The sequence below is a fragment of the Parasteatoda tepidariorum genome, chromosome 5 (genome assembly GCF_043381705.1).
Source record: "Parasteatoda tepidariorum isolate YZ-2023 chromosome 5, CAS_Ptep_4.0, whole genome shotgun sequence".
NCBI classification, from domain to species: Eukaryota; Metazoa; Arthropoda; class Arachnida; order Araneae; family Theridiidae; genus Parasteatoda; species Parasteatoda tepidariorum.
Window position 1 is genome coordinate 49029895 of NC_092208.1, and position 25357 is coordinate 49055251.

The window sequence follows — 25357 nt, forward strand, 5'->3', positions numbered from 1 at the left end:
CAGTATAGGCAATACCTCCTAGAAGGGTGAAGGCCTCAGCACAGGTTACCCTCAGCAAGAAATTTGATCCTTCAGTAGTCCAAACGTAATGATCTTTCGTATTTTTCAGCACTGCTCAGCTTAGTTGCCCGAACGTAGTTACATCTTTTTTATTTCCTCCACTGCGCAATTTATGCTCATAACTTACGATTACTAAATAAAGCCGTGCCGAGGCCTTCTCTCTTCTAGAAGGTGTTGGTACAGGACAGAGTTTCGCAATTTTGATTAAACTTCTTCAATATTTTAACATATTTGCATTTCAGTGCCAAATTACTTTTTATTAAACACTTGAGAAATATGCTTGGTGAAATTAATTCTTCTTTAAACTTTTTGTTAGCCTATTTTTATTCATTTATTGTTATACAGTGTTGCAGGCTTGTGTGTTTATTACAAAGTTTAGCCTGTAGGCCTATGCCAAGTTGAGGAACAGATAGTACACATCGCATACATACAGATTTACAATGGGTTTCGAATCCTCTACAGCCATGCTACAAATAGTTTGGTGGAACGGCGTGACCACTCGGCCGAGGAAGACCTTATTTGAAATTTATTATACCGTATAGGCCTATCAAGAAAATTGATTGTTCAAGGATATTGCATCTTCACTCACTATGACGTCCATTAAATTCTTTGTATTTTTTGGTTGAATAACAACATTGCGATTATTGCTTCTCTATTACTTTGCAATTTTAAACCCTTATTTTGTATTAATTATTTTAATTGCGCAAGTTTATTAAATAGCGTATTATGCCAAATGTACTAAATTAAACCTATTATGACCTAAATAAGTAATAAACGAAATAAAAATATCTGTTTTAGTGTTAAGTTTTATTTCCATTAATAAGTGAAATCGAATATGAGGAACTTTTATTAGCATGACAATAAAAGATATTCTGTAAATACCATCGGGTTTTCTTTTACAATTAAAATATTCGGTACGAATCACTTATTACTTCCAAAAAAGTATTGGATAGACCATTTAAATATGTACTTGGTGTCTCAAAAATGTTACAATAATCTTTGACAGGAGAGATATGCTCACGAAACACATAAAGAATGGCGTTTTGTATTAATGGCGTACTACAAAACATATGCTTGTAGGAATCACATTGTTGAACAAGTGCACAAACAAGGAGTTTCTTTGATAATAGATTGTAAGCAAGTCTTGCAAAGAGATCCATTGCAACCTCCACAGACTTGCTTTGAGAGCTGCTCATAGAAATAGATTAAGTCTCCAGAAAGCAGATAAGCATTCAATTGCCTATCAGGATTCACACAGTGGTGCTACATGCACAATAGCATCATAGCACTGAAATGTAGAGCACCACTTAAAAGATTGCGTGACCCCTTCAAACCTCATACTGTGTTCCCCTAAAAATTTGCTGCTATATTTCTGAGACACACTGTGTGTAATATGAAGTCAGGTAGAAACTTTCAATTAATTTCTCATAATTTATAAAGCCATTTTGCCTAAAAACATCTGCTTAGTTGACGTATTGGAACTAAAATTTACAGTAATACTTATTACTAACAGTATGTTATGATATCCATAGAAGTAAGAAAGAGAGATAATTCAATTCAATCTGTAGTTATTGATATCTATTAAATCTTGTATTTAGTCAGAAAAATCACATTTCTCATATTGGGCAGAGAACTCTGGTTCCATCCAAGTTACATGGGCAAAACCATAGCACATGGGATTTGCCCTTCGATCACTCGGCTTGCTTTGAGGTTCAACTGAGACTTTTTGGTAAGATTTTATTTCATCCATCATGGCATCAACTATCTAAGAAAAGCATGGAAACTTTTGAAACAAATAAGAAAAATAACATGAAATTATTGTACATCTTTTCGCTCTTTATAGTTAGAGGGTGCTCTGCGACTCTTGCCTGAACTGTATGTTTAAGTAGAAAATTAGGTTAAAAATATCTGTTAACTTATAAAATGGTTTAATAATTAACTTTAGAAAATGATTTAATGAAGCTAAAAATTATTAAGTCCGAGGAATCATTGTAGATTTCAACTTCAACTAAGACAGAGTGAGAGCATGCAAAAAAAGTATAATTCCATCGGTTTAAACTGATAAACAGCTCAAATAATAGTTTTTTTAAAACTATTTTTACCCCCTTTCACTTTTATACACCAATAAAGGTAATTTTGCTGCTTTTTTCGCTTTCACTGTAATTAACTCGATAATATTTAATTAGATTTCGTAAACATCTTTTTTATTCACTTAAATAATAATCCATGGCTTACTTGACTGTTACGTTGTTAAACTTTCAAAAAACAAGACAATAAATATGCTTTTAAAAATTATCATGACTGATGACACGTCTCCTTTCAATGTTACGTCTTTCATAGCTGTCATCAACGGCTTCTTCTGCTTTTTGAGCACTTTTTTATTGTACTTAAAAACGTATCAGCACGAACGATTAATACTCCTCATCGATGAATAACAATTGCAAATGCAAATATTATTATTGAACCTGCATATATAGAATGCATTGTTGGTTGATATGAACTATTCGCTTTTAATCTTTCAATTCTTCCCAACTTATAGCATAGTTAGTTTCAGCTTTTCGTAATATATGCAGGAAAATAATTTTCATTCAGAAATTCGCTAACATGTAAGTTTACGTTTTCATGCTTATGATAACTCATACTCTTGATGTTTCAATTCTTTGGTGCCAAAGCGGAAAAAACATGAAAACTCTTTTTTGGTACCTTCTAAGAGAAACAAGTGGAGATCCAACATAATTTCCCACGTACAGATCGCGTCAAAATAAAACATTTTAATTGCAAATAAATTACGTAAAACGTGCTTTGTGTATCATAAAATATGTATGACCTCATACGTACAATAAATATGCATGGCCTCACATATACAACCTCACATGTACAAGGAGTACAAATACGAAGAACCTTTGTGATGAATCGATAAATAAACTGCTTACCAAAAGAAAAAAAAATCAGCAGGAATTTAAGATGAAAGTGTTCTGTTTAAAAAAAAAACTATTAATTGTTCTCAACAAATTAAAAAATTAGTTATAATGTTCGTGAAAAGATGGCGACCCTTATTGAGAAGAACTATTTCATAATGTTTTTTTAAGGAAGGAAAATAAATAAAAACTACTACCAGGACAGAAGTAATTGACGATAGTTGAAATACTTCAGTTGGAATAGCTTAATATTTTTCAATAAACGATGTTTTATAGTTTTCATGATAATTTTGAGGCTAATTAAAAACATATTCTCTGCCTTTCACAGACAGAATGTTTTGATTTTTTCATTCCTTTCCTTTTTTAAGCTGATTTTACAAGCTTCAGGTCACTTTTGAAATACCCGATAACTAAAAAATGAAATATCATCTTACCTCAGGATAAAATGGTGCTAAATTAAGATATTCACATGGATCATTTCTAATGTTGAATAAACTAGGCCTATTGTCTGGAAGACAATCAACAGTGTTTTCCTTCAAATATTCGCTGCATTTAACCAGAGATTCGCTGTACCACTTATCAATGTCTTTAGCAAACCATTGTCCTGTTTGTTTCAAAATGTCTCCCACAACACTTCCTTTACTGAATACCCATTCGCCCATTGACTCACCTACATTGATATCTTCTGTACCCGTAGGACCATACCACCCATCATATCCTTCCCCATTGGTTCCATTGACTATTTTCCAATCACCACTTCTAAAGGCTGAAAAACCGACAATGGGATCCAATCCATGAAGTAGATCTGTTCTTGGAGATGGTCTGCCAGTTAAAAGCGAAGGCCACATATTGTGCCCATCCAGATATCCCAAGTCATCTGGATTTCCTCCTGTAAGATTATACGATATATTCATTAATTGAATATGGCATCTTAGGTGATTTCAAAGATCCTAATCAAATCTGAAACGCATAATAAAAAATTTATTAAGCAAAAAGTACATTTAAAGAATGGATTTTAAGCAAATGGTGAATAATCTATCTTTATCTTAATTCAAAATGTAAGTTTTGAAAGCCTTGACTCATTTCATATAAAAGTTGCATGAATTATTTTCATTAAATTTTTTCTTTATCCTATCTAAGCTAGTTGTTATGAAAAATATGAAAAATATGTAACTGAGTAACTAACGAAAATTTTTAAGGAAAAGTACTTTGAACAGCTTAATTTCATTTCAAAGTTCAAACAAACCGCTTACATTTGGTGAATTTAAAAATTGCGCATGTTGCTTAACAAATATCTTTCCAAGTATTGCCAATTCAGATTTTATTAAGCATTATCAATTCAGGCTTTCGTGTATTTTGTTCTCTGCAAGAAATATCTGATCACAAAATAAATTATCTTGAAGAAATCTAAACCTTCCTTTTAGCTTTTGCTTTTTGATTTTGGATAACAATGTAAAGTGATTCATTTACGTTTAAGAAAAGATAGAAAAGAATATTGGCTACCATGTCACGTATTCGAAGAATCACTTTAATTAACTAGTTTTTGAACCAACAGAAACCAACATCCAAAAAAAAATCGGAACTCTTCTGCTAAATTTTTGACTGAGAATGAGGAAAAAAAAATTTTTTGTTTGGCGATGATCTCGTGAGCACTCAGGATATGTACAAGACGAACACTGAAAAGGAAAATAATTAAAGCCTTCGATGTTCTACAAGAAAGGAAGAGTGGTAGGAAATTTGCATCGGTGGGAATATGAAAAAAGCTCCTTAGGTATCATTTACAAAAAATATATGCATTTGTTATACGAAAAAGATATTAAAAATGCGCAAGACTTTGAAAAAACAAATATAGAAAATTATGGGGCAAACTTAATTCATGAATAAGTAGCTTTTTATGATAATGAATTGATTTCATTAGATTTCAAGAAGAGTATAAAATTTTGCGGCCATCTGATAGAGTATATATATTCATTTCAGAACTTAGTTTTTTATTGATTACTCAAAAAATAAAATCTGTTTATTTTATTACCCTTTTTTCCCAACAAAATCGATAAAAAATCTTTAATTTTAATTACTTTATAAGTTATCCCTATAAACTAACAATATATCTTCATGTGAGTGTATATTTATTCACTGTTATAAGTTACTAACGTTACCTAGCTCTGAGTAAGTTGTTAAATGCACTCATGTGTGGAAGAAATCAACGTCTACAAATTACTCAGCGTTGAGCATAGCAGTTATTAAAAGTAAAACAAATTATTCATGAAGAGTTACAAGCTACCTTTCATTTTGTAATAAGCTTATTTGTTGTCTTATTTCCATGAAAATTGATATATCATAAAAATGTAATTATGGCTCATTTTCGATTGAGAATTTTTTTTCTTTAATAATTAGCTCTATTTTTCTTTAATGTGTCGATGAACTTAGAAATAATTTTCGTCAATTTGTTCAGAAATAGGATTTTAAAAGTGTTATTCAATGTATTGTAGATAATCGTTTAGCGAACCGAGGGTCACATGTCAATTTTTAGTGAATGGCAATATAGTAGTCATAAAAAAGTGTACCCTGCATACAATTATTTCTGGAAATATTTATAGTAAAATTATATTTCTGAGTGTACTTCATATTAATGTCGAAACACTTTAAAAAGTTGCTCACGAAAATAAATATAACATTTGAAAACAGAAGAAAAAACTTTATTATTAATGAAAAACTTGTCAGAATAGTGTATCAAGTCAACTATTTAAAAAAAATGGAATTAGCCTTGTTAAATACAAGTCGTTATCGTATTTTTAAATTTCTTACATATTCTGATTTCTGTGGCTTCTTTCTATAAATCAGGGAAAGTATAGGGGGCAAGATACATTCATTAGACTTTAATTAATTTCTGTAAAATAAATAATTATAGAGTAAGACCACTTTTAACATATGAATTTTACATTTTTTTAAAGTTTGTCAAGTAATTTTAAAAACTTATTTCAATTTTATTCTGCGAATAAAGTTGATATGATTATAACAATTTAAGCAAATTACTTATTAATAGCAACTTGTTTCATAATTCTTCAATGACACATGATCATAATAATGACACCCATAATGTTATATCACCAATTCTTCAATAATGGCTATTTTATTTTATTTTTCGTTTTATTTTTGATGCAGCAGTGAAAAGCCTACTCATTTTTGGGGATTCGACTATCAGTGTTAAACTCTGTAGTTTTTATAATTTTGAACGTAATTGAGAAAATAAAGGAATACCTGGATCAAGTATTAGGACAAACTATTAGACTTTTCATGGAACTAAACCTCATTCACGATATATGGAGGGCAAAACCACGATCCCACGGTACCCCAAGAAAAGGCGAATCTAACTAATGATCCATCCATCACTAGGGTATCTTACGTTAGCACTATGGTCAGTGTTTGCCAGAAGCACCATTCATCACCCTTTCATAGCTGGGCTTAAAACACTTTAACGTCTATTGTAAAAAACATGTGGTTTTCATCTTCAAAAAAAATCACTGAAATGTATTGCTTTAAATTAAGTTTTTCAGAAATAGGATCACAATACTTGACGCATATTCCCGACAGATTAATCTCAACCAAAAAGATTCCACTGATTTGGCTAAATGTTTCATATTTTTTAAATATCAAACAATGCAGCTAGTGAAGAGCAATGCAGCAAGAAGAGAGTGAAATGATAACAAATAGCCAATCACAGAACACTTGCGGTTAGTAACGCACAAAACAGCCAATTAAAATTGAGAACGCATGTGTGTGAAAAGGTAATAATTTTTACTAATGCTGCTTGCTAAAATGTTACAACTAAACTTACGACCTAAAGCTGAATGGATCCAGTTTTTCCAAATTCATTTCAATATTGTTTTGGTTGTCATGAACTTAAAATTAACAAAAGTTGTAAAGGTATTGTTCTCTTTTAAATATTTCTGTATCCCTAATTTAAAGTTATTTTTCAGTAATGCTATTACTAGCAAAAATATTAAACTATGGTTGTGAGCTCATCAAATTTGTTTGAACAATATAATGTTATAAGAATATAATGTTATAAAAATATAAATGTTATTTTAAAAAATGATTACTTCGAAAAATCACTTCTGTTCATCAAGAGATCTAAATCTTTATAATACTAATAGATAGTAATATTTGGACGCGGGAAGTAGAGGCACAAGCGCAAGCAAACAGAATTCCTTTCAGTACATAGATGTTAAGTGAATAATTTAAACTTTCGTAGAAAAACTGTTTTTTGCCATGAAAAGACAATTATTGCGAAGAAATCTCTTCGGGGTTGGTGAGCGGAAGCGAACAGGGGGCTGAACCTCCTAGTATATATATATNTATATATATATATATATATATATCATACACAGGATATGCAGAAATAGAAATATTTAATAATACTTCTGGTCCCTGCTTTACTGAAATGTCCCCAACTCATACTTACGGTGATTTGAGTGGTTTAGTAACCGCCGAACAGATTTTAAATTATTACTAAAATTCAATGCCTAGAGAACTTTGACAATATCTCGGACAACAATCGAAAATAGCTAATATTGAAATCAAGTACTTCCACGCGGTAAGAAGCTAGACAGTGAAAAAATTTGGTTAATAAAACTAATTTATGTGCATGGTTAGAAGAGGGGTTTAAGAATTAGAATATTTTAATGCAGTGGTACTCTCTGTGCATTCGATTTGGTTACAATTAAAGTTTTTATGTTGCACAAGATCATTTTGAAATTTGGCCAAACTGGTTGCCAAAGCAGTGATATAAAAGACACATTTTTTCTCAAAATCTTTTAAACATTAAACTTACTGCAAACAAAGAAAAGCAAACAAAAGGACTAAAAAATTTAAAATAAGTGTACCTGCAGCGAAATAAAGAGTTGGTAGCCAATCAGAGACATGCATTAACTGATTTGATATTATCGAATCACTCAGTTTCAGAAGTGGACTCCATATGAGGGCAGGTAGCCGAACACCTCCTTCCCATAGAGTTTTCTTCTTACCCCTCAATGGATAATTAGAGGAATATCCACCCATTAAACCATCTACCTGCCCTCCATTGTCAGATGCAAAAATAATTATGCTGTTGTCCAACATATTCCTTTGGTGCAAAGTTTGAATAATCTCGCCAACAGAATCATCCAGTACCGATGTCACGGCTGCAATATTAAAAATGAGCATTATTTTTTTCTGTGTTTAATAAGAGTAATAAGAAAAGTCTCTGTGATAGTATTGCCTTTGGTGTATCGAACGTCAAATTAAAAGTTGAATGTTGAAAAACATTGGATTACTAGTTACACCAACATAAAGTTGCTCCAATTCCTAAAACGGGAAGATGGTCAGTCTTGAAGTAAGATGCTATTTGATGGACTTTTATGATGGTAACCATTTTATTCATGTTGGCCCATCATAGAAAACCCAGTCATAAACTTTGTTTTGGGTAACCAGAACTACAGTAATTTTAAATTAAGGTCCAAATAAGAACTAGTATAATCGTACTTTTGTCGTGAGAGCTCATCACTTGAGTGAGAGCTCATCTTCTTCTCACTCATCACTTGAGTGAGAGCTCACTTCTGTTGTGAAAGCTCATCTAAACTGCTACTGGTAAGGGCTGCCCAAGACAAAATTTATGATGTTTTTTCTTAGATGGACCAACATTAATAAGATAGTAACCATCATGAGATTCAATTAAAACCATCTAAATTTTATGATAGTACCATCAAGACTGACCATCACCTCATATTAGGAATTGAAACAACTTTATGTTGGACCAATATGAACAAAACTACCATGGTTTGATGGTATTTTTCGATGGTCTAACAAAAAAATCTATCAAAAACCAACAGAGTTTAATGGTATTTTTGATGGCCCTAAAAAAACTCATCAGGAAGCAACATATTTCGATGGTATTTTTCAATGGTCCTAAAAAAAACCATCAAGAACCGATATAGTTTGATGGTATTTTTTGATGGACCAACAAACAAATTCATCAGAAACCAACATATTTTGATGGTATTTTTCAATTGTCCTAGAAAAAAAATCCATCAAGAACCGACATGGTTTGATGGTATTTTTTGATGGACCAACAAACAAATTCATCAGGAACCATCATCTTTTGTTGGTTTCCAACTTACATTCCATAGGGTTCAAACATCGTGGTGACTTTATACAGCTTCAGATCGATGGGTACTAATTTGGTTGGTAAATAAAGTCAGCCACTCCACAATACTGACTGCATTGTTACCTTCATGCCTGAGTCCTCGAAATTGTGGAGAATTTAACCCCTGTGTACTACTTGTTTTAAAGGAGAGATTCACTTTAATTTTATTTTCTGCAATTTATGAATAAGAATAATAAATGTAATACAACTAAGAATCAATATAATTAAAAAAACAATACAGCTTAAAAAGTATCACTTAGATGTTAGACAATATAGCATTTTGATAGAAAATCAAATATCCAGTGCTTTTTTTGTGGAGGGGGTATTTTCGAAATCAAATCCAATCTATTCTTCGAAATCAAATCTAATTCACTGCAGATTTTGTCACTAATAAAAAAGGAAGCATTACAGAAATATACATCAAAGAAATAATTTGTACTAAATATTGGAAAACGAGCAGTAGGGAAGTATTCTAAAGTGTATAATGAATTTGATTAGGGGTTTTAATTTTAAGCATTTAACTATTTGTTCTAATTTCAATAATAATAGTTTAAATAATAATATTAAAGCAGCCTAAAAAGTGCTATGCAGAGATATTAGTAAATAATGTTTAGTAATAATGGTTCCTATAAATCTTAACAGTGGTATCTCATGGATTTGTTTATAAAAACAATAGAAATAAACTTTAAATATGAAGCTTATTAACAAACGAAATAGAGATACGCGAGAAGCCTAATCTCATGACAAATTCAGTCGTTATCGGTCTAAATATAGCTGCACGCTTTTAAGAAATACGAAATTATCAAAATAAAGCTTATTGGCAACTCTATCTCTAGATTAACCAAATAATAATCAAATAATAAATTCCTACATTACACTCTTTATTGTGCCTTCAACCAAGTTACGAGTTTTAGTAAAATACACACTCAGATTGGAATGTGTATTTTCCCTCCGGTTCCATTTCGTGAATTGTTTTTTGTCTTTTTAGCTTCTTTTTCTCTATTTTCTTCGAATTCCGATTTTTGTTTTCCATCTTCAATCAACGAACTTAAACCCTTCGCAAAATATTCCTCATAATTTTCACTTACTATTGTGTATTTTCAACCCTATCTGAACCGCAACAATCTTTAAAACTCCCATCTTGCTTTTCGCGCAAGAAATGCAATCTTTATAATTGGTAATACAAACAGTCTAGTTCGAAATCGAAAATTATTACGGAATAATTAAATTCAAAAAATACACTTTGATGGTGCGAGACTGTGATGGCGATGATTCTTATCTCCCAGATAAAATTAAAGAGAACAATTTAAACGATTATACTTAACATTTATCATCAGAAAATAAATAAATAATAATAATAATATCTAGTAAGATTAATTTTGTTAAGTAAAGCTAAATTCAAACATTAATTTCATGTTTTCTATATGGCAGCGTAATACATTCAGTTATAAGCATTCAAGCTTCTATAAAACTCTTTTTCCCTTAAAAAAGTCTTAAAATGTTTGAGAAACAAACGAACAGCAGACAGAAGCAGAATGTTTCAGAAACAAATGAGAAGCAGACTCTTAGATGTATTTTTAAAAATAATTCATAGCGCTCCTGGTTCTTTTTTTTTAAAGTTTTCTTAAATAAAAGAAATTACAACGAAATATTTCGGAAACAAATCTGAGACCCAAATTAGTGACGTGTATGCGTAAGCACAAAACGATTGGGGTTATAAGAGTAATTTTTTCACTAATGTAAGCTCAAGAATTTGGGGAAAATGTCTTCATAGGTTGAAGTTAATTTTACTTGAAAAAAAAATTCATTGATAGGAAAAAACAGTGTGAGAAGACACTTACCAGCTTGTATTCTACGGTTTATATTTTTGATGTATTTAAACTTTCTTATAACCTCTGCCGGGGCTTCAACAGGATTAAAGTCGTTGCCAGACGAATGAACTGCTAAGTGCGATAAATACAAGAACAAGGGCTGAAAAAAAAATTCTTCTTACAAAATAATACAAATGGGTTTGACAATAGTCACTTATTTTTGAGGACACAGTTTTAAAATGTCTCAAAAGTCTAACAATTTGGGTAGGTAGGTATTTATTTTTCGTCTCACTGGAGCTAATGGCGACGGTCTGTGAAACATCCCCGAGGATGATCGGAAGACATGCTATCACAATTTTGCTCTTCTGCAGATGGTTCTCCGCTTTGTTCCTCCGCTCTGGTAACCCCACGACCTGCGCGAAGTCGAGCACTTTAAGATAGAATAGTTTAACGAGGACCGAGACCGCGCACTCTCGGTGCTAACAATTTGAAAATAAATTTAAGTGAAATGGGAGAAGAGAGCTATAATTGTATGGATTGCTATGTTCGGTAAAGATCATCAAAAGATGGCGCTGCTTATTCGATGAAATAATGATTCGATGAACAAACTAATTCTCTCTAACTCTGCTAATTCGATGAAGATACAAAGTCTAACATAATTATTAAGTATGTATTTTAAATGGCAAAATATAAAATTTGAATAAAATGAGCCACATAATTACCCTTTCAACGTTGCTCTCACAGTCAGGACAGATAGTACAGAGAATGAAAGAACATCCATGCCTTGTTCGGGATTCAAACCAATGACTTTTCTGATGTGAGGTCCGCTCTCTGAGCACTACACAGTCCGCTCGACAGATATTTAACATTAAGGAGTTCAAACTTTCGACCGCTTTCTTGATTAAAGTATTAAGATCATATTTTCCTGATTACGCCGGTATTTTAAAAGAATCCAAATCATGACAAAAATATTAAAGTTCGTTCTTGTGTTTAACTTTGTTCATAAATATATCGCTTGCTGAAATTAACTAGCATATTTAAGATTGGCCCTTTGAACCATTAAAATTGTATCTAATCACGCCAAAATTCGATTCTTAGACCAAAAATTATTAAGGTGACCATATGAATAGTAATTTGGTACCCTTATACATATTAATATACACATTACATGAGTTTTACATACTTTTAAGTAATAGTAAATAAATAAATACATAGTCACAACTCAATTTAGTTGGTATTCGAATCCTAAAAAAGGTTACTTTATAGAGTAAACCATGCCAATTTTGGAGATAACACGATAAACTGGTAACTGGAAAGTCATCAAAGTAGCAACCATAAGCTTTTCCTTTCGAAATTCTTTCCCGCCTTTTTTGTGTTTGTTACGTATTTGTTTGATGCAATGGCAAATGCAAGAGAAATGCGAATATGAAATTTACCGACTAGTGAAAAAGATGTCGTGGCCTTTCTACAAAAATACATTTTACCAGACATTTGATAATGTTATTATAGATAGCTCCGGTGGCATTTATTTGCGGGGGATGTTATTTTACGTAGCCAATATGATTGTCAGCGTGTAAGTATCCCAAAAAGTTACAAATATTTAAGTTTTTTAAGTTACCTCTGTAGAATCATGATTCGAAATTATGTTTCTAGCTTTTTCGGTGAAAACATGAGTGGCATATTGACCTCGAAAATCTCTTATCAACCTTGTTTGATTGTAAAGATCAATTCCAAAGTATTTCTGAAAAAAAGCAAAGTGAATTAATTAACAAAATATAAATATGAAACGTTCCGTGAACCTGATATACACTTTTAATTTCTCCTTATTATAAATTTTTATTATTTGAAATCAAATGTATTATTTCTTAAACTGCTGATGAAAATAATATTTATATATATATCTCTTATGAGACACCAGAATCATTGACGTTTTGGAGCCTTGGGAACAATTACCGCTACCATTCCCAAAGCGCTGGCTCAGTCTTTGAATGGCGAACATTCTGTAAATGAAAGTGGTAGGTAAGTACTTTATTTGCCTCGTACTAGAGCTGTACAATAAGTTATTGGCGGTGGTAGGGAAATGGTTCTGAGGATGATCCGAAGATATACTATCCCAATTTTGTGAGGCAACTTATTCAATTTAGACCTAGATCTGAAGGGGGAGGATATTTTCTCCAGATCTCTGCTCCTATGTAATTGCTCAGCTGCCAATCGTTGGACCTTATTAAATGAGTACGTATATCGCATGTTCTCATTGGACCTTAGAGCAGTTGAGGATCGAACTCTGTCCGCTCTGGACCGGAGTCCGATTCTCTAAGAATTAGGCAACCACGGCCGCTTAATGAAATTTCTTCGTCTTTCGTATGGAGTAAAAAAGTGAATCGATAAATCATAATCAGTTTGAACAACATTACGAAAGCGTGCACAAAACTGAAAGACAAATACCGACATAATTAATAAAGCTAAAATTCGAATGCCTTTTTATGTGTAATAGTTTGACGTCCTTCCCGGTAACTTAAAGTTCTTAGTTTAAGCTAACACACATTTTAAATAGGTCATCCCTTCAAAATAAAGTTTAACTTTATTCAGCATCATTTACCTATAACGATGTTACCTGACACTAAGTCAGATAGATCATATTTTGATTGATAAAAGACACCGAAGTAGTCTAATCGATGTGCGTAGTTATAGGGGTGCAAATATTGGCTCTGATCACTTTCTAGTTATGTTTAAAGTGAGAGCAAAGATTAGCAGAGCATTTACAACAAACAAGCACCAGGAAGGCCGGGATAGCCTGGTCGGTAGGGTGCTGGGCCCATGTCCAAGAGGTCGTGGGTTCGATCCTCGCCGGCCGAAGACTCCCCGTGTAGTAAATGGTGACTGATGCACGTTAAATCTGTCGAGTCTCAAAGTCCTCCATGTTCCCATAACAAATCAATACCTCTGGGGGTACTGATCCAGGAGTTTCCTTGTCTTCTGGATTGGTTCAAAATTACAAGGCTACGGAGTTGAACATTAGTAGTCGTAAACCCATGAAATTGGGTCGGCTGTTCAACGACGGTTATAAAATAAAATAAAACAAGCACCAGGAGGTCAGAAAATTGGATTGCAATGAATTAAAGAAGCCTGAAATCATAGGAAAATATAGTAATTGTCTAAAGGAAAGTTTTACAAGAAAAGATTACGTTGAAACCAAGAAACACCAATAGAGTGATGTTGCGGTTATTAACAATGTCGCAAATGAGACACACGGTATGGTATGGCAATTCAAGAAAGGTATGGCTTCACAAAAGGTATGGCAATTTTTTTCTTATTCTCTAAATAAAATCCTTAAAAAATCCTGCCGTAAAAATTTATGGAACTATATTTTCAGCCTTATATCCGACCATTTCATCTAAAATATTATCAAGACCATCCGTTAAATTTATCTTCAAATTACACAACATTATTGCTCACAAATGGTTGCAAATTTGAACACATTTTTAGTGTATTAACATTTTAAGACGCCATTTTTTGAATAGCTTCGTAACAAGTTTTGATTGAAAAAATTTTTTACGTTAACTAAATTAATCAACTAATTCTGATAATAAAATTAATTAAGTTAAAGGTCCAATCGAAAATCGTCTGATCGAAAAATTAACTTCTTCTCAGAGCAGAATTCATTAAATTGTTTTTTCTATCCCATCTTTCTTCAATTTAAACCTTATTTTTGGGATCATAAAGTATGTAACTTTTTGTAATGTAAAATTATGCATACTTACAGGTATATCAGGAAGTTCAGTTATAACTTGTGAGGTATAATCATAGTAATCTAGCAAACCGTTGTAATAACCAAAAAATGAATCGAACCCTCTATATGTTGGAGTATATTCTTTTGTCATATATCCAAGATGCCACTAAAATACCAATTAAATTTTTACATTATTTCATGTCAACTACTTTGTTAAATACATTGCACTTTAATGTTTAACATTAGAACCATGTTTATTTTTCTAATAGTTTCTGAAGCAATTAAACATTATATTGTTTTGCTTGTTAGGTTAAATATTTTACATAAAATTAACATATATGAGTAAAATTTTAAATTTTTATGGATTCATTGTTTGATGACATACTCATTTAGGAATAAATTTTAATTTTATTTATATTTTTAAGCAACATAGAAGTTTCCAAATCTCTGCTATTCAACATAATCACTTTTACGTTTTCGCTTTTGATCACTTACGTCGATTTCATATTTAGTAAATTTTTTAAAGAAATTTAAAATTTTAAATACATTTTTCAGCACAGTTTTCATGATTATATATAGGTTTCAAAGAACAAACCATGTTTTTTTTTCAATGTGGAATAAATAATTCATGTTTGAAAGGTAATTGCAAATAATTTGTTTATAATTTTGCTAACTTGAAAACTAATTATTTGAAACAGAAATAATATGTACCTTCCCAATCATGTGAGTTGAATAGCCCAATGATTTCAAGTGTTGAGGTAACGTTATCTCTTTTAGTGGTAGGCCACTTTTTTCTCCGGGTTTTAATACACTGTGTTGGAGACCTGAAATTTCAGAAAATATTTGTAACAATCAAATACGAAAAGGGATGCGGTACATACCATGCAACTGAGGAGAGGGGGGGGGGATTGCCAAAACATAGAATTGGTCTTCTCTCCAAATGGCGAATTCGGGCTTTGCGATCTCTAATTTCTGTTCATATCTGGCCCCGTCCGCGTAATATAGTGAAACTTATTATGATGATGATGTAGTAAATGCTATTATTACGATAATATAATTTTATTTTACCTAATCTAATAGGATATTTCCCAGTGAGAAGAGCTGCCCTTGAGGGAGTGCACAAAGGTTCTCCGTAGTAGTTGTTCAAAAGAATACCATTCGCCGCCAAGGCGTCTATGTTAGGAGTCGGAATTTCTGGAGATCCATGGAAACTCACATCATTCCATCCCTAAGAATTTAGTAAAGACGATTTATTTTAACGAAATTAACGTTATAGTTATATTTTAGAAGTTGTAATGAAAAGAAATATATGAAGAAAAGTTTTATTATCAAACTAGGATTTGTGTAAATACATACATTTAATTGATTATTTCTGTAAATTTAATTTAATTAATAAATTACGTTTGGACACAGTTTTAGTTCCTTAAATGTTTTTTACATAAAAGTAAGCAAAATATTAAATATTTATCTTCATTAAATTTCACTTTTCTCGACGTGGTTAACTACTATGATTACCTTCATAAAACTTGATTGCTTTAACATATTCTGTCACCTGTACTTACTTTCTTTAGTCGTCTGTTTTCAGAAAAATGCTTGAAATAATTGTAAATTAAGTTTAGGAAAAAAAAAGATTTTATAGTAACTCCGTGATTGGACACCTGTAAGCGACGTCACCGTAGATAAATCATAGCATTTGTTTTTCGGAAGCCAATCAGGTTCGAGACACATGCTTACAGGTATCCAATTAAATCTTATTTAACCCATGTAGTTAGGCACAATCAATTCACTTCTTCTTGAGTTGCAAGTACCCAATTAAAAAGGTATAAAGATAATACACTGAAGAGCCAAAATAACTGGTATACCTGCCTAATATCGTGTAGGGCCCCAGCGAGCTCGCAGAAGTGCCGCAACATGACGTAGCATGGATTAGATCAATGTGTGAAGTAGTGCTGGAGATAATTGACACCATGAATCCTGCAGGGATGTCCATAAACCAGTGGGAGTAAGAGGGGGTGGGGATATCTTCTGAACATCACGTTGCAAGGCATCCCAAATACGTTCAATAATGTTCATGTCTGGGAGTGGATCCAAGAGCACTCTTCTGAATTTAGCCACTTCCGCTGGTCACCAAAATCCAGTTCAGAAGACAAAGGAACTCCTGGAGCAAATATTGGGAGAAATTTGCCTTCGTGGAAGACTTTTTTGATAGAACTAACCCGCACTTGCGTTACTCAGGGATGTAAACCACGAAAATCTCCCACGTTTAGCCTGAGGGCAAGGGGAATCTAACTCATGATCCGTGTACCACTGAGGATATTTTTATGTCAGCACTGTGATCGGTACGAGCAGGTTGCAGAATTTCTATCGAAAAGTCATCGATGGGATTCGAACTCGGTTCACCTCATTGGAAGATGAATGCTGTATCCTCTGAACCACCACGGCTCTCTCAATGGAGATAACTAGGATCAATTGTACACAAGTCCTATTTAGGCTAAATAGTAGCGGAAAAATGTAGGCTGAAATCGGCCACTCTTGGTACGCTTAATATCGCATAATTAAAGGCTATAAAATATCGGGTGCATTGAACAATCTTATCTAGACAAAATATTGGAGTATGACGGACTCCCTAGCTCTTTATACAATCAACATTCGTGAATATTGATCCTATTATAACAAAATTAGGATGTTACTAAGGCTATGATGTCCCAAACTCCTATTAACAGTAAGCCAGGTATCGTACCTAAAGTTTTCCCCAATTTTTAATGCTGTAACTGGGTCCTAGCATCGAATGTTTAATATCTTTAAAATTATGGTAACAACATCTTAACTCGTGTATATGGTTAGCTATTTTCTTTATTTATTTACTAAATCAATGTTTACATCAACTTGCCTTCGTGTATGTCTGTTCGGTTGGAATTTTGCAATCGATTTTAAACTGACTTCCCGACTATTCAAATTTGACTTCAAATTTGGCACATAGTTCAGAATTGGATGACAATGCATGAAAATGAAGAGAAAAAAGGCATACAAAAGAAAAGAAAATTACAATTAGAGAAAAATTAATATTTTCGCGATTGTCTTTTGTTGTCGATTCGATTATTTCAAATTAGTGTCACATGTCAGTTGAAAAGTTTTGTGTACAGTGAGTGAGAAAATTTAGATTTTGGAAGTGAGTACAAAAAAAATAAAAATAATATTTTTAAAAACCACGTTTTTGTAGTGGAGAATAATACTTAAAAAACAAAAAATTTGGAAGACGAAAAACGTGGGGAGCATGAAATACATAACAGTACATATACACATTTTCTTACTCATACGCATGCACAACCACATACACATCCACATCATCCACATTCAGATACAATTACAGATATACATACACGTATTCTCATGAGCACACATACTGTTACTGTTATGTATTTCATGCGCCCCACGTTTTTCGTTTTTCAAATTTTTGTTATTTAATTGTTATTCTCCACTACAAAAACGTGGCTTTTAAAAATATTATTTTTATTTTATTTATTTGTTTGTTTGTTTGTTTGTTTGTTTGTTTGTTTGTTTGTTTGTTTGTTTGTTTGTTCGTTCATTTATTTATTTTGAGAAAATTGAATCATGAAATTTACCAAATCATCCGCATATATTAGAATAATATGGGGAGACCTATTCAGAATGCCTTCTCCTCCGGTAGTTGAAAAAAGCACGAAAAGGAGAAATGTTAGAATATTCTTCATAATGTCGATCATTCAGCAAATGGCTCTTGAAAGACTTAACTGCAATAAGAAAATGATCTTGTTAATGTACGAAAATGATATGCATGAACTATATAAGACTGTCGAGCAAATATATTTAATCTTACATCATTAAAAGACCCTTAATGAACCAAATGACAGACCACGAGTTAATGTGTTCAAAAAATTCTGTTTCCTTTCTTTTTAAGAACAACATCCTGAAAATCAATATACATAAAATGCTAACTCGTTTCGTTCTGTATAAATTAAATTGCAACATTAATTATAAATGTTGATGAAAAATATTTGTATAAAATGATACGCAAAATCCCGAAACATGACGCAATTTAGCATGAATCTTGATAAATCTGGCTAAATTAGGCGGGTTTTGCAACTTAGAAACAAAATAAAAAGTAAATTCGCTTTAATGAAGAAAAGCAGCATAATGTATACAAATTTTATTTTAAAATCCAATATAAGAGCAATATGTTTTTTTAAAACCAAAACATAGAATTGGTCTTCTCTCCAAATGGCGAATTCGGGCTTTGCGATCTCTAATTTCTGTTCATATCTGGCCCCGTCCGCGTAATATAGTGAAACTTATTATGATGATGATGTAGTAAATGCTATTATTACGATAATATAATTTTATTTTACCTAATCTAATAGGATATTTCCCAGTGAGAAGAGCTGCCCTTGAGGGAGTGCACAAAGGTTCTCCGTAGTAGTTGTTCAAAAGAATACCATTCGCCGCCAAGGCGTCTATGTTAGGAGTCGGAATTTCTGGAGATCCATGGAAACTCACATCATTCCATCCCTAAGAATTTAGTAAAGACGATTTATTTTAACGAAATTAACGTTATAGTTATATTTTAGAAGTTGTAATGAAAAGAAATATATGAAGAAAAGTTTTATTATCAAACTAGGATTTGTGTAAATACATACATTTAATTGATTATTTCTGTAAATTTAATTTAATTAATAAATTACGTTTGGACACAGTTTTAGTTCCTTAAATATTTTTTACNGTTTGTTTGTTTGTTTGTTTGTTTGTTTGTTTGTTTGTTTGTTTGTTTGTTTGTTTGTTTGTTTGTTTGTTTGTTCGTTCATTTATTTATTTTGAGAAAATTGAATCATGAAATTTACCAAATCATCCGCATATATTAGAATAATATGGGGAGACCTATTCAGAATGCCTTCTCCTCCGGCAGTTGAAAAAAACACAAAAAGGAAAAATGTTAGAATATTCTTCATAATGTCGATCATTCAGAAAATCGCTCTTGAAAGACTTAACTGCAATAAGAAAATGATCTTGTTAATGTAAGAAAATGATATGCATGAACTATATAAGGCTGCACAGCAAATATATTTAATCTTGCATCATTAAAAGACCCTTAATAAACCAAATGACAGACCACGAGTTAATGTGTTCAAAAAAAAAATTTCATTTCTTTTTAAGAACAACATCCTGAAAATCAATATATATACGATGCTAACTCATTTCATTCTATATAAATTAAACTGCATGAAAACATTGATTATAAATGTTGATGAAAAAAAATTGCATAAAATGATACGCAAAATTCCGAAACATGATGCAATTTAGCATGAATCTTGATAAATCTGGCTAAATTAGGGGGGTTTTGCAATTTAGGAACAAAATAAAAAGTAAATTCGCTATAGTGAAGAAAAGCAGCATAAAGTATACAAATTTCATTTTAAAATCCAATATAAGAGCAATATGTTTCTTAAAACCACTTTTCAAACAAAATTTGCAAAAGAACATTCTCTTGTACAAATTTTGGTGTCGTTCCTTCCAAATCCTCCAGAATGTTTATCTTTGGAATTCGTACTTTAATTTTTCTTCTTTTTTTTTGTAATCTAGTTTAAAATCAATATTACAAGTAGTTTTTCAGACGGTTTTCTTTGCTAGATTCAAAATGCCTATTTTATAGATAAGCAAAAAGTTCATAGATAAGCAAAAGTAAATTAAATTTTGAAATATAAATCTGAAATGATGGAACAAAAACGTTAGGCTCCGAGGTCAAAAAAAGGTACCTTTGAACTATCACACTATATTCAATTTCTTTTAACCGGAACCAACAGTCGGACTATTTGGTCATTTACAAATTGAATATTTTAATAGACGAACAAGTAAAATTGCAGAATTTACGAAAACACGAAGTAGCTATTTAGAAAAGATCATGTTCCCATCATTATTAAGCACTTTATAGACCACGCCGGTAACTACCTTACGCAGACTTAGTACTTTATGATTAGATGGTGTGGAGAATGGACAGAGTAGTATAAAAGTATGACTATGAAGAGCACTGGCTACAGATAGATCTGTATGGCATAAGCTGTTTGGGACAGCAGGCAACCGATTGCAGTTCTGATAGAATAAGTGCAACCTTATTTCGAAACTGGAAAAAATTACTGTTCTATGCTGTGCACAAAAGAAGGCATATTCTTAAGCCGAAATAACCCATAAAACCAAAATTGTTGAGCGTATTAAAATATCTCAGTATCTGATATATTGTCTTAACGTCATAATTTTAAAATTGTATTACCTGGCCACGAGTGATTCATAGTACTATTTAACCAATTATTTCATTATATTTTTTCATTTTTCAAATTCTCATTCTTTTAGCTACTAAGTAGATTTTTTTCCGATAGTATACTAATCTATTTCATTTAATTTTTATTAGTATTTGAAGTTTTTGTTTAAACACTATAATTGTTCTAAATAATTGTCACGTTCTTTTTCAAGCCTCAGAATTATAGCAAATTAGCTGACCACAAGATATTATTGTGGTATAAGTGTGTTATCAGGCAAATGCCTTATTTCGTTAAACAAAAAATACTAAAAGTGAAAAAGTTAAATAAATTTTCCATAGTCTTGCCAGTTTTAGAATCTCAAAAATCAATAAATTTAGGTTTTTCTCAACTAAACTAGGATTTATTGATTTTTTTTAGATTTCAAGTTATTTTATTGTTGTAATAGGTATTTTGGGAAAATTTTAAACTCTTTAGTTGTATATCTCTCGATTTCCCTGTACAAGGTGGAAGGTACCATTTCATTTAACTAACATCCCGCTCTTTTCCCGTTCATGGTTTCCTTTCACCTTTTCTGTCATGTTCAATTGTTTTAGATCTGCGCTAACAGATAGCGCGATTTGTCCATATTTTGTGAAATATATAAGCATATTTTAAAACAGCTTACGTGGTCTTTTCAAAATGTGCTGTCTGTTGCTTAAAAAAGTAAACCTGGCAACAACAAAAAATTACAAGGTAACACAAATTTAGGGCCAAGTTTTCAAGGTAGGACTTTGCTTTGAGCCCTGTTTCGAATTTTGTCATATTAAACTTAATTTCTAATAAATATTTTGTAACTATTTTGCATAATTTTATTTGTAGATAAGTTTTACCTTTGTATTTCATAAAATATATCATAATCTAACCAAGATTAACTATCAAAATTTTGCTGTTCTGTAATTTTTCTTTAATTTTCAATTTCCGACAGCATTATTCCTTATAATCTTATTCGAAATTAAAAAGAAAATTCCTTTTTAAAAAATTTTTTGAATATTTTAATTCTAAAATATGTGTAGATTTGAAATCTATAATAAAAAAATACGCAATTTTTAAAAGTATTTTCATAAAACGCAGCGAGAGGGTTAACATACTTTTAACAGAAATTATAAATACAATTTTCAATCTCAGAAATCGAAATGTCTGGACATTGATTAAGTTTGCCCTATTTACAAGCTCAAAATGTATAAATTGGTAAATAATTTCCTTTTATAAATAAGGAACAATTATTATTTTCAATTTAGACTTTGATTCAATAGCATTCTAACTGTTGACTGTAATTATTTTTTATTTACATAAATATAAAAGTAGGAAATTTTTTACATTATTTTAACGAATATAATTTTACATTACAAAATACAAAATTTGAGTAAAATCGGTACAATGGTTGCTGAGAAATCGAATTTTAAAAATACGACTTTTTTTAAATACAGTTTTTTTTTAAATTTGATTCCTCATGAACTATTCGACAGATTTCACGAAATTTGACCATTTTGCCATGTAAAATTCAATTCTTTAAATTAATGATAAAAATTGTATACCTTACAATTAAAAATAGTTTTTGACAAATATATTATCATAAAACATACATTAATGATACATTATAACAAACATTATCATAAAAACATACTTATAAAAAAAAATTAAACTAGAAGAGTATAACTTTAAGAACATTACTTACTTAATGAAACCTAACTTTACTTAATTTTTTAATGAATTTAAATTTATCTAACAAATTAATTCTAACAAAAGTAGTTATAATCTTTAACATTCCTTTAAAACAGGGATACATTTTAACAATATCGTTAACAAAATTTGAATGAAGAAGTGAAGTTCAGATGTTTATTTGCATCAAAACCTTACGCTAATAAAGTTTTATGGTTTCGTCTAAAAAAGAAATAGCTTTATAGATAAATATAACGTTTTATGATTTTTCCAGATTTCTGAAACAGGTAAGAGTAGCATAAATAAAATGAGTTTGTATCCATGATTTGCTTGTGCCTCGACCTATATTTCTCAATATACTTTTAAGCTACTCAAAATAGCCGTAAATAACTAACTTTACTTTTTAGAAATGAATATTTTTTTAAAGAAAAGGATGTCTTAATGTAGGATATTTTATTTAAATTGTTACTAAGCATATTTAATCAAAATTCTTATACTAATTTACTTTTCACTTAAAATTTATCATTACACATAATTCTGATGATGAATTTCATACGCACCATTTCTCAGGATTAACTTTTTCCATTCATTTTACTTCGAATTTCTTGCAAAACTTCAAAAAATTTGTAAATAAAAATACAGATAATAATAATGAAAAAATAAATAACGCCAGCAATAAGATAACATTTTAATTTTAGCTCATTATGTTTTAGAAAATTCACTTATTAAAATTGAGGAACAATTTCTAATAGGAAACCTGATGAGGAGCATAATTTCGCGAAATATTTAATACGTATAATATATAATTAAATACAAAGAAACGAATTAACTTTCTTAAAACAAAAAAATTACTGTTAGAAACAAAATAATTTCATAAAAATAACTTACCCATTTAGAAGACTAATGTGTATCCACATAATATTGTGAAATAATAATAATTCATAGAATAAAAGCTTTACTTAAAACCTTTACGTGAAGATACGCTGAGGAAATACTTTTTAATAGTTACTGTTTCTAAAGTCTCCTATAAAGTGATGATATCACACGATTCTGCGCACTTGAAATTATCCAGATGTCTTACTCAATGATTCTTAAAATGCGATGAAATCTTGACTGGAAATTTATTGCTTCATATTAACTTTATCCACGGTTGTGTATCGACATTAGCAGAACGATGAAGTACTAAAAATTTCTTTTTTCGTTGATTTGATGAACCACTTGCTATTTTTCTATCGACTTCTGGGTGGGATTATAAAGAATCTTCTAGCTTTTTGTTACATCAACAGGAACTTGAGTGAAATGTAAGTTCAATTATCCATTTTCTTTCCTTTTTTTTCTGTTTCAAAAAGTGCAATTGCATTTCAAAAGTTTCATTCCTTCATTTTTTTTTTCCTTATTTCGAAATATAGTCTGAACTTTATTTTATGACCCCACGTATTACCAAATTGCCGGCTTATAAGAATTTATGATCTTATTTGAAGAAAACACAAGTCATTTCCACATACGAGGCACAAGTTGGTTTCGAAGTTTTATTCAGCATATAGCAATAAAGAAAACGAAGGAAATAAAAATATGACCACCAAAATCGACGTCTTCAGGGGGTACCGGCCTCGGAAGCCATAAAACAAAACCTTTTCTATTGAGAGAGAGGCAGAGGTAAATGCCAAAAGTAACTCTCTCAGTACCCCGAAGGTTTTGTATAAGTCGAGGAAAAAATACATGAAGTACATAAAACCAATTCAGAAAGGAAATTCAAACAAAAACTTGAGAAAATAAAACTCACATTAAACCGGTCAAACAGCAATTTCACAAGCAAACTAAATGCAAAGGAAACACTTAAAACGAAAAACAACGCCCTCTATTAACATGCGCAGATTGAAAAAAAGAGAAGTAAAAGAGAAGATTACGTAACAAATTAATATAATGCTTAACTGGGGCTTCTCAGTTTAGACTTGAATTGCGCCCTGTTAAAAGAAATAAAAATCTAGTATTCTTCAATCATTTTCTTAATCAAAAAATTAACATTACAAAAGTTAAAAGGAAAAACATTATTACTCAAATTATTCAAAAAATTATTCACAGCCTCCTGAAAACTTTCAACGTAATTGCAAATATTTTTAATCCTAACCAATTGTGAAAAAACTAAATTTTAAAAATTTTATTTCACAGATTAGTATTAAAGTTGCAGAAAAAATTAACTTAAAATTTAAAAGCTTTCCTTTTACCAAAAGCACCAATTTTGATTATTTTTTCAACAATATCAGTTTTAAATTCTAAATATTCAACATTTGAATTGGTTTTATGTGTTTCGTGTATTTTTTCCTTGACTTATACAAAACCTTCGGGGTACTGAGAGAGTTACTTTTGGCGTGTAATTTTGGCTCTCTCAATAGAAAAGGTTTTATTTTATGACTTCCGAGGCCGGTACCCCCTGAAGACGTCGGCTTCGGTGCTCATATTTTTATTTCCTTCGATTTCTTTATTGCTATAATTATTCTTTCTTTTGAAAATTCTGCTACTTTCAAGAGCGTTTCTTTCAAAGAATATTTTGTCAATTTAGAATTAAATATTTTGTATTCTTTTAATATTTTATTCAGCATCTTATAATAAATTCTTAAGTAACAGGGTTTCTTCGCAGGGGCTTGGGGTTAGGCCATTCGGGTCGTAGTTTT

General features: G+C 31.1%; 1 protein-coding gene across 1 annotated transcript in view; it reads right to left on the reverse strand.

The window, feature by feature from the left end:
• The window catches only part of LOC107436815 (uncharacterized), a 59388-nt gene extending 34978 nt beyond the window's left edge, over positions 1-24410 (reverse strand). Inside the window, exons 1-10 of the mRNA XM_043046814.2 lie at positions 23574-24410; positions 19575-19721; positions 19086-19245; positions 15412-15524; positions 14732-14866; positions 12589-12711; positions 11001-11130; positions 7862-8158; positions 3413-3867; positions 1664-1825 (exon numbers count right to left, since the gene is read on the reverse strand). Of these exons, the coding sequence (XP_042902748.2) occupies positions 1664-1825; positions 3413-3867; positions 7862-8158; positions 11001-11130; positions 12589-12711; positions 14732-14866; positions 15412-15524; positions 19086-19245; positions 19575-19694 (1695 nt within the window). The 5' untranslated portion in view covers positions 19695-19721; positions 23574-24410. The remainder of the gene's footprint in view (positions 1-1663; positions 1826-3412; positions 3868-7861; positions 8159-11000; positions 11131-12588; positions 12712-14731; positions 14867-15411; positions 15525-19085; positions 19246-19574; positions 19722-23573) is intronic.
• Between the last annotated feature and the right edge of the window lie 947 nt (positions 24411-25357).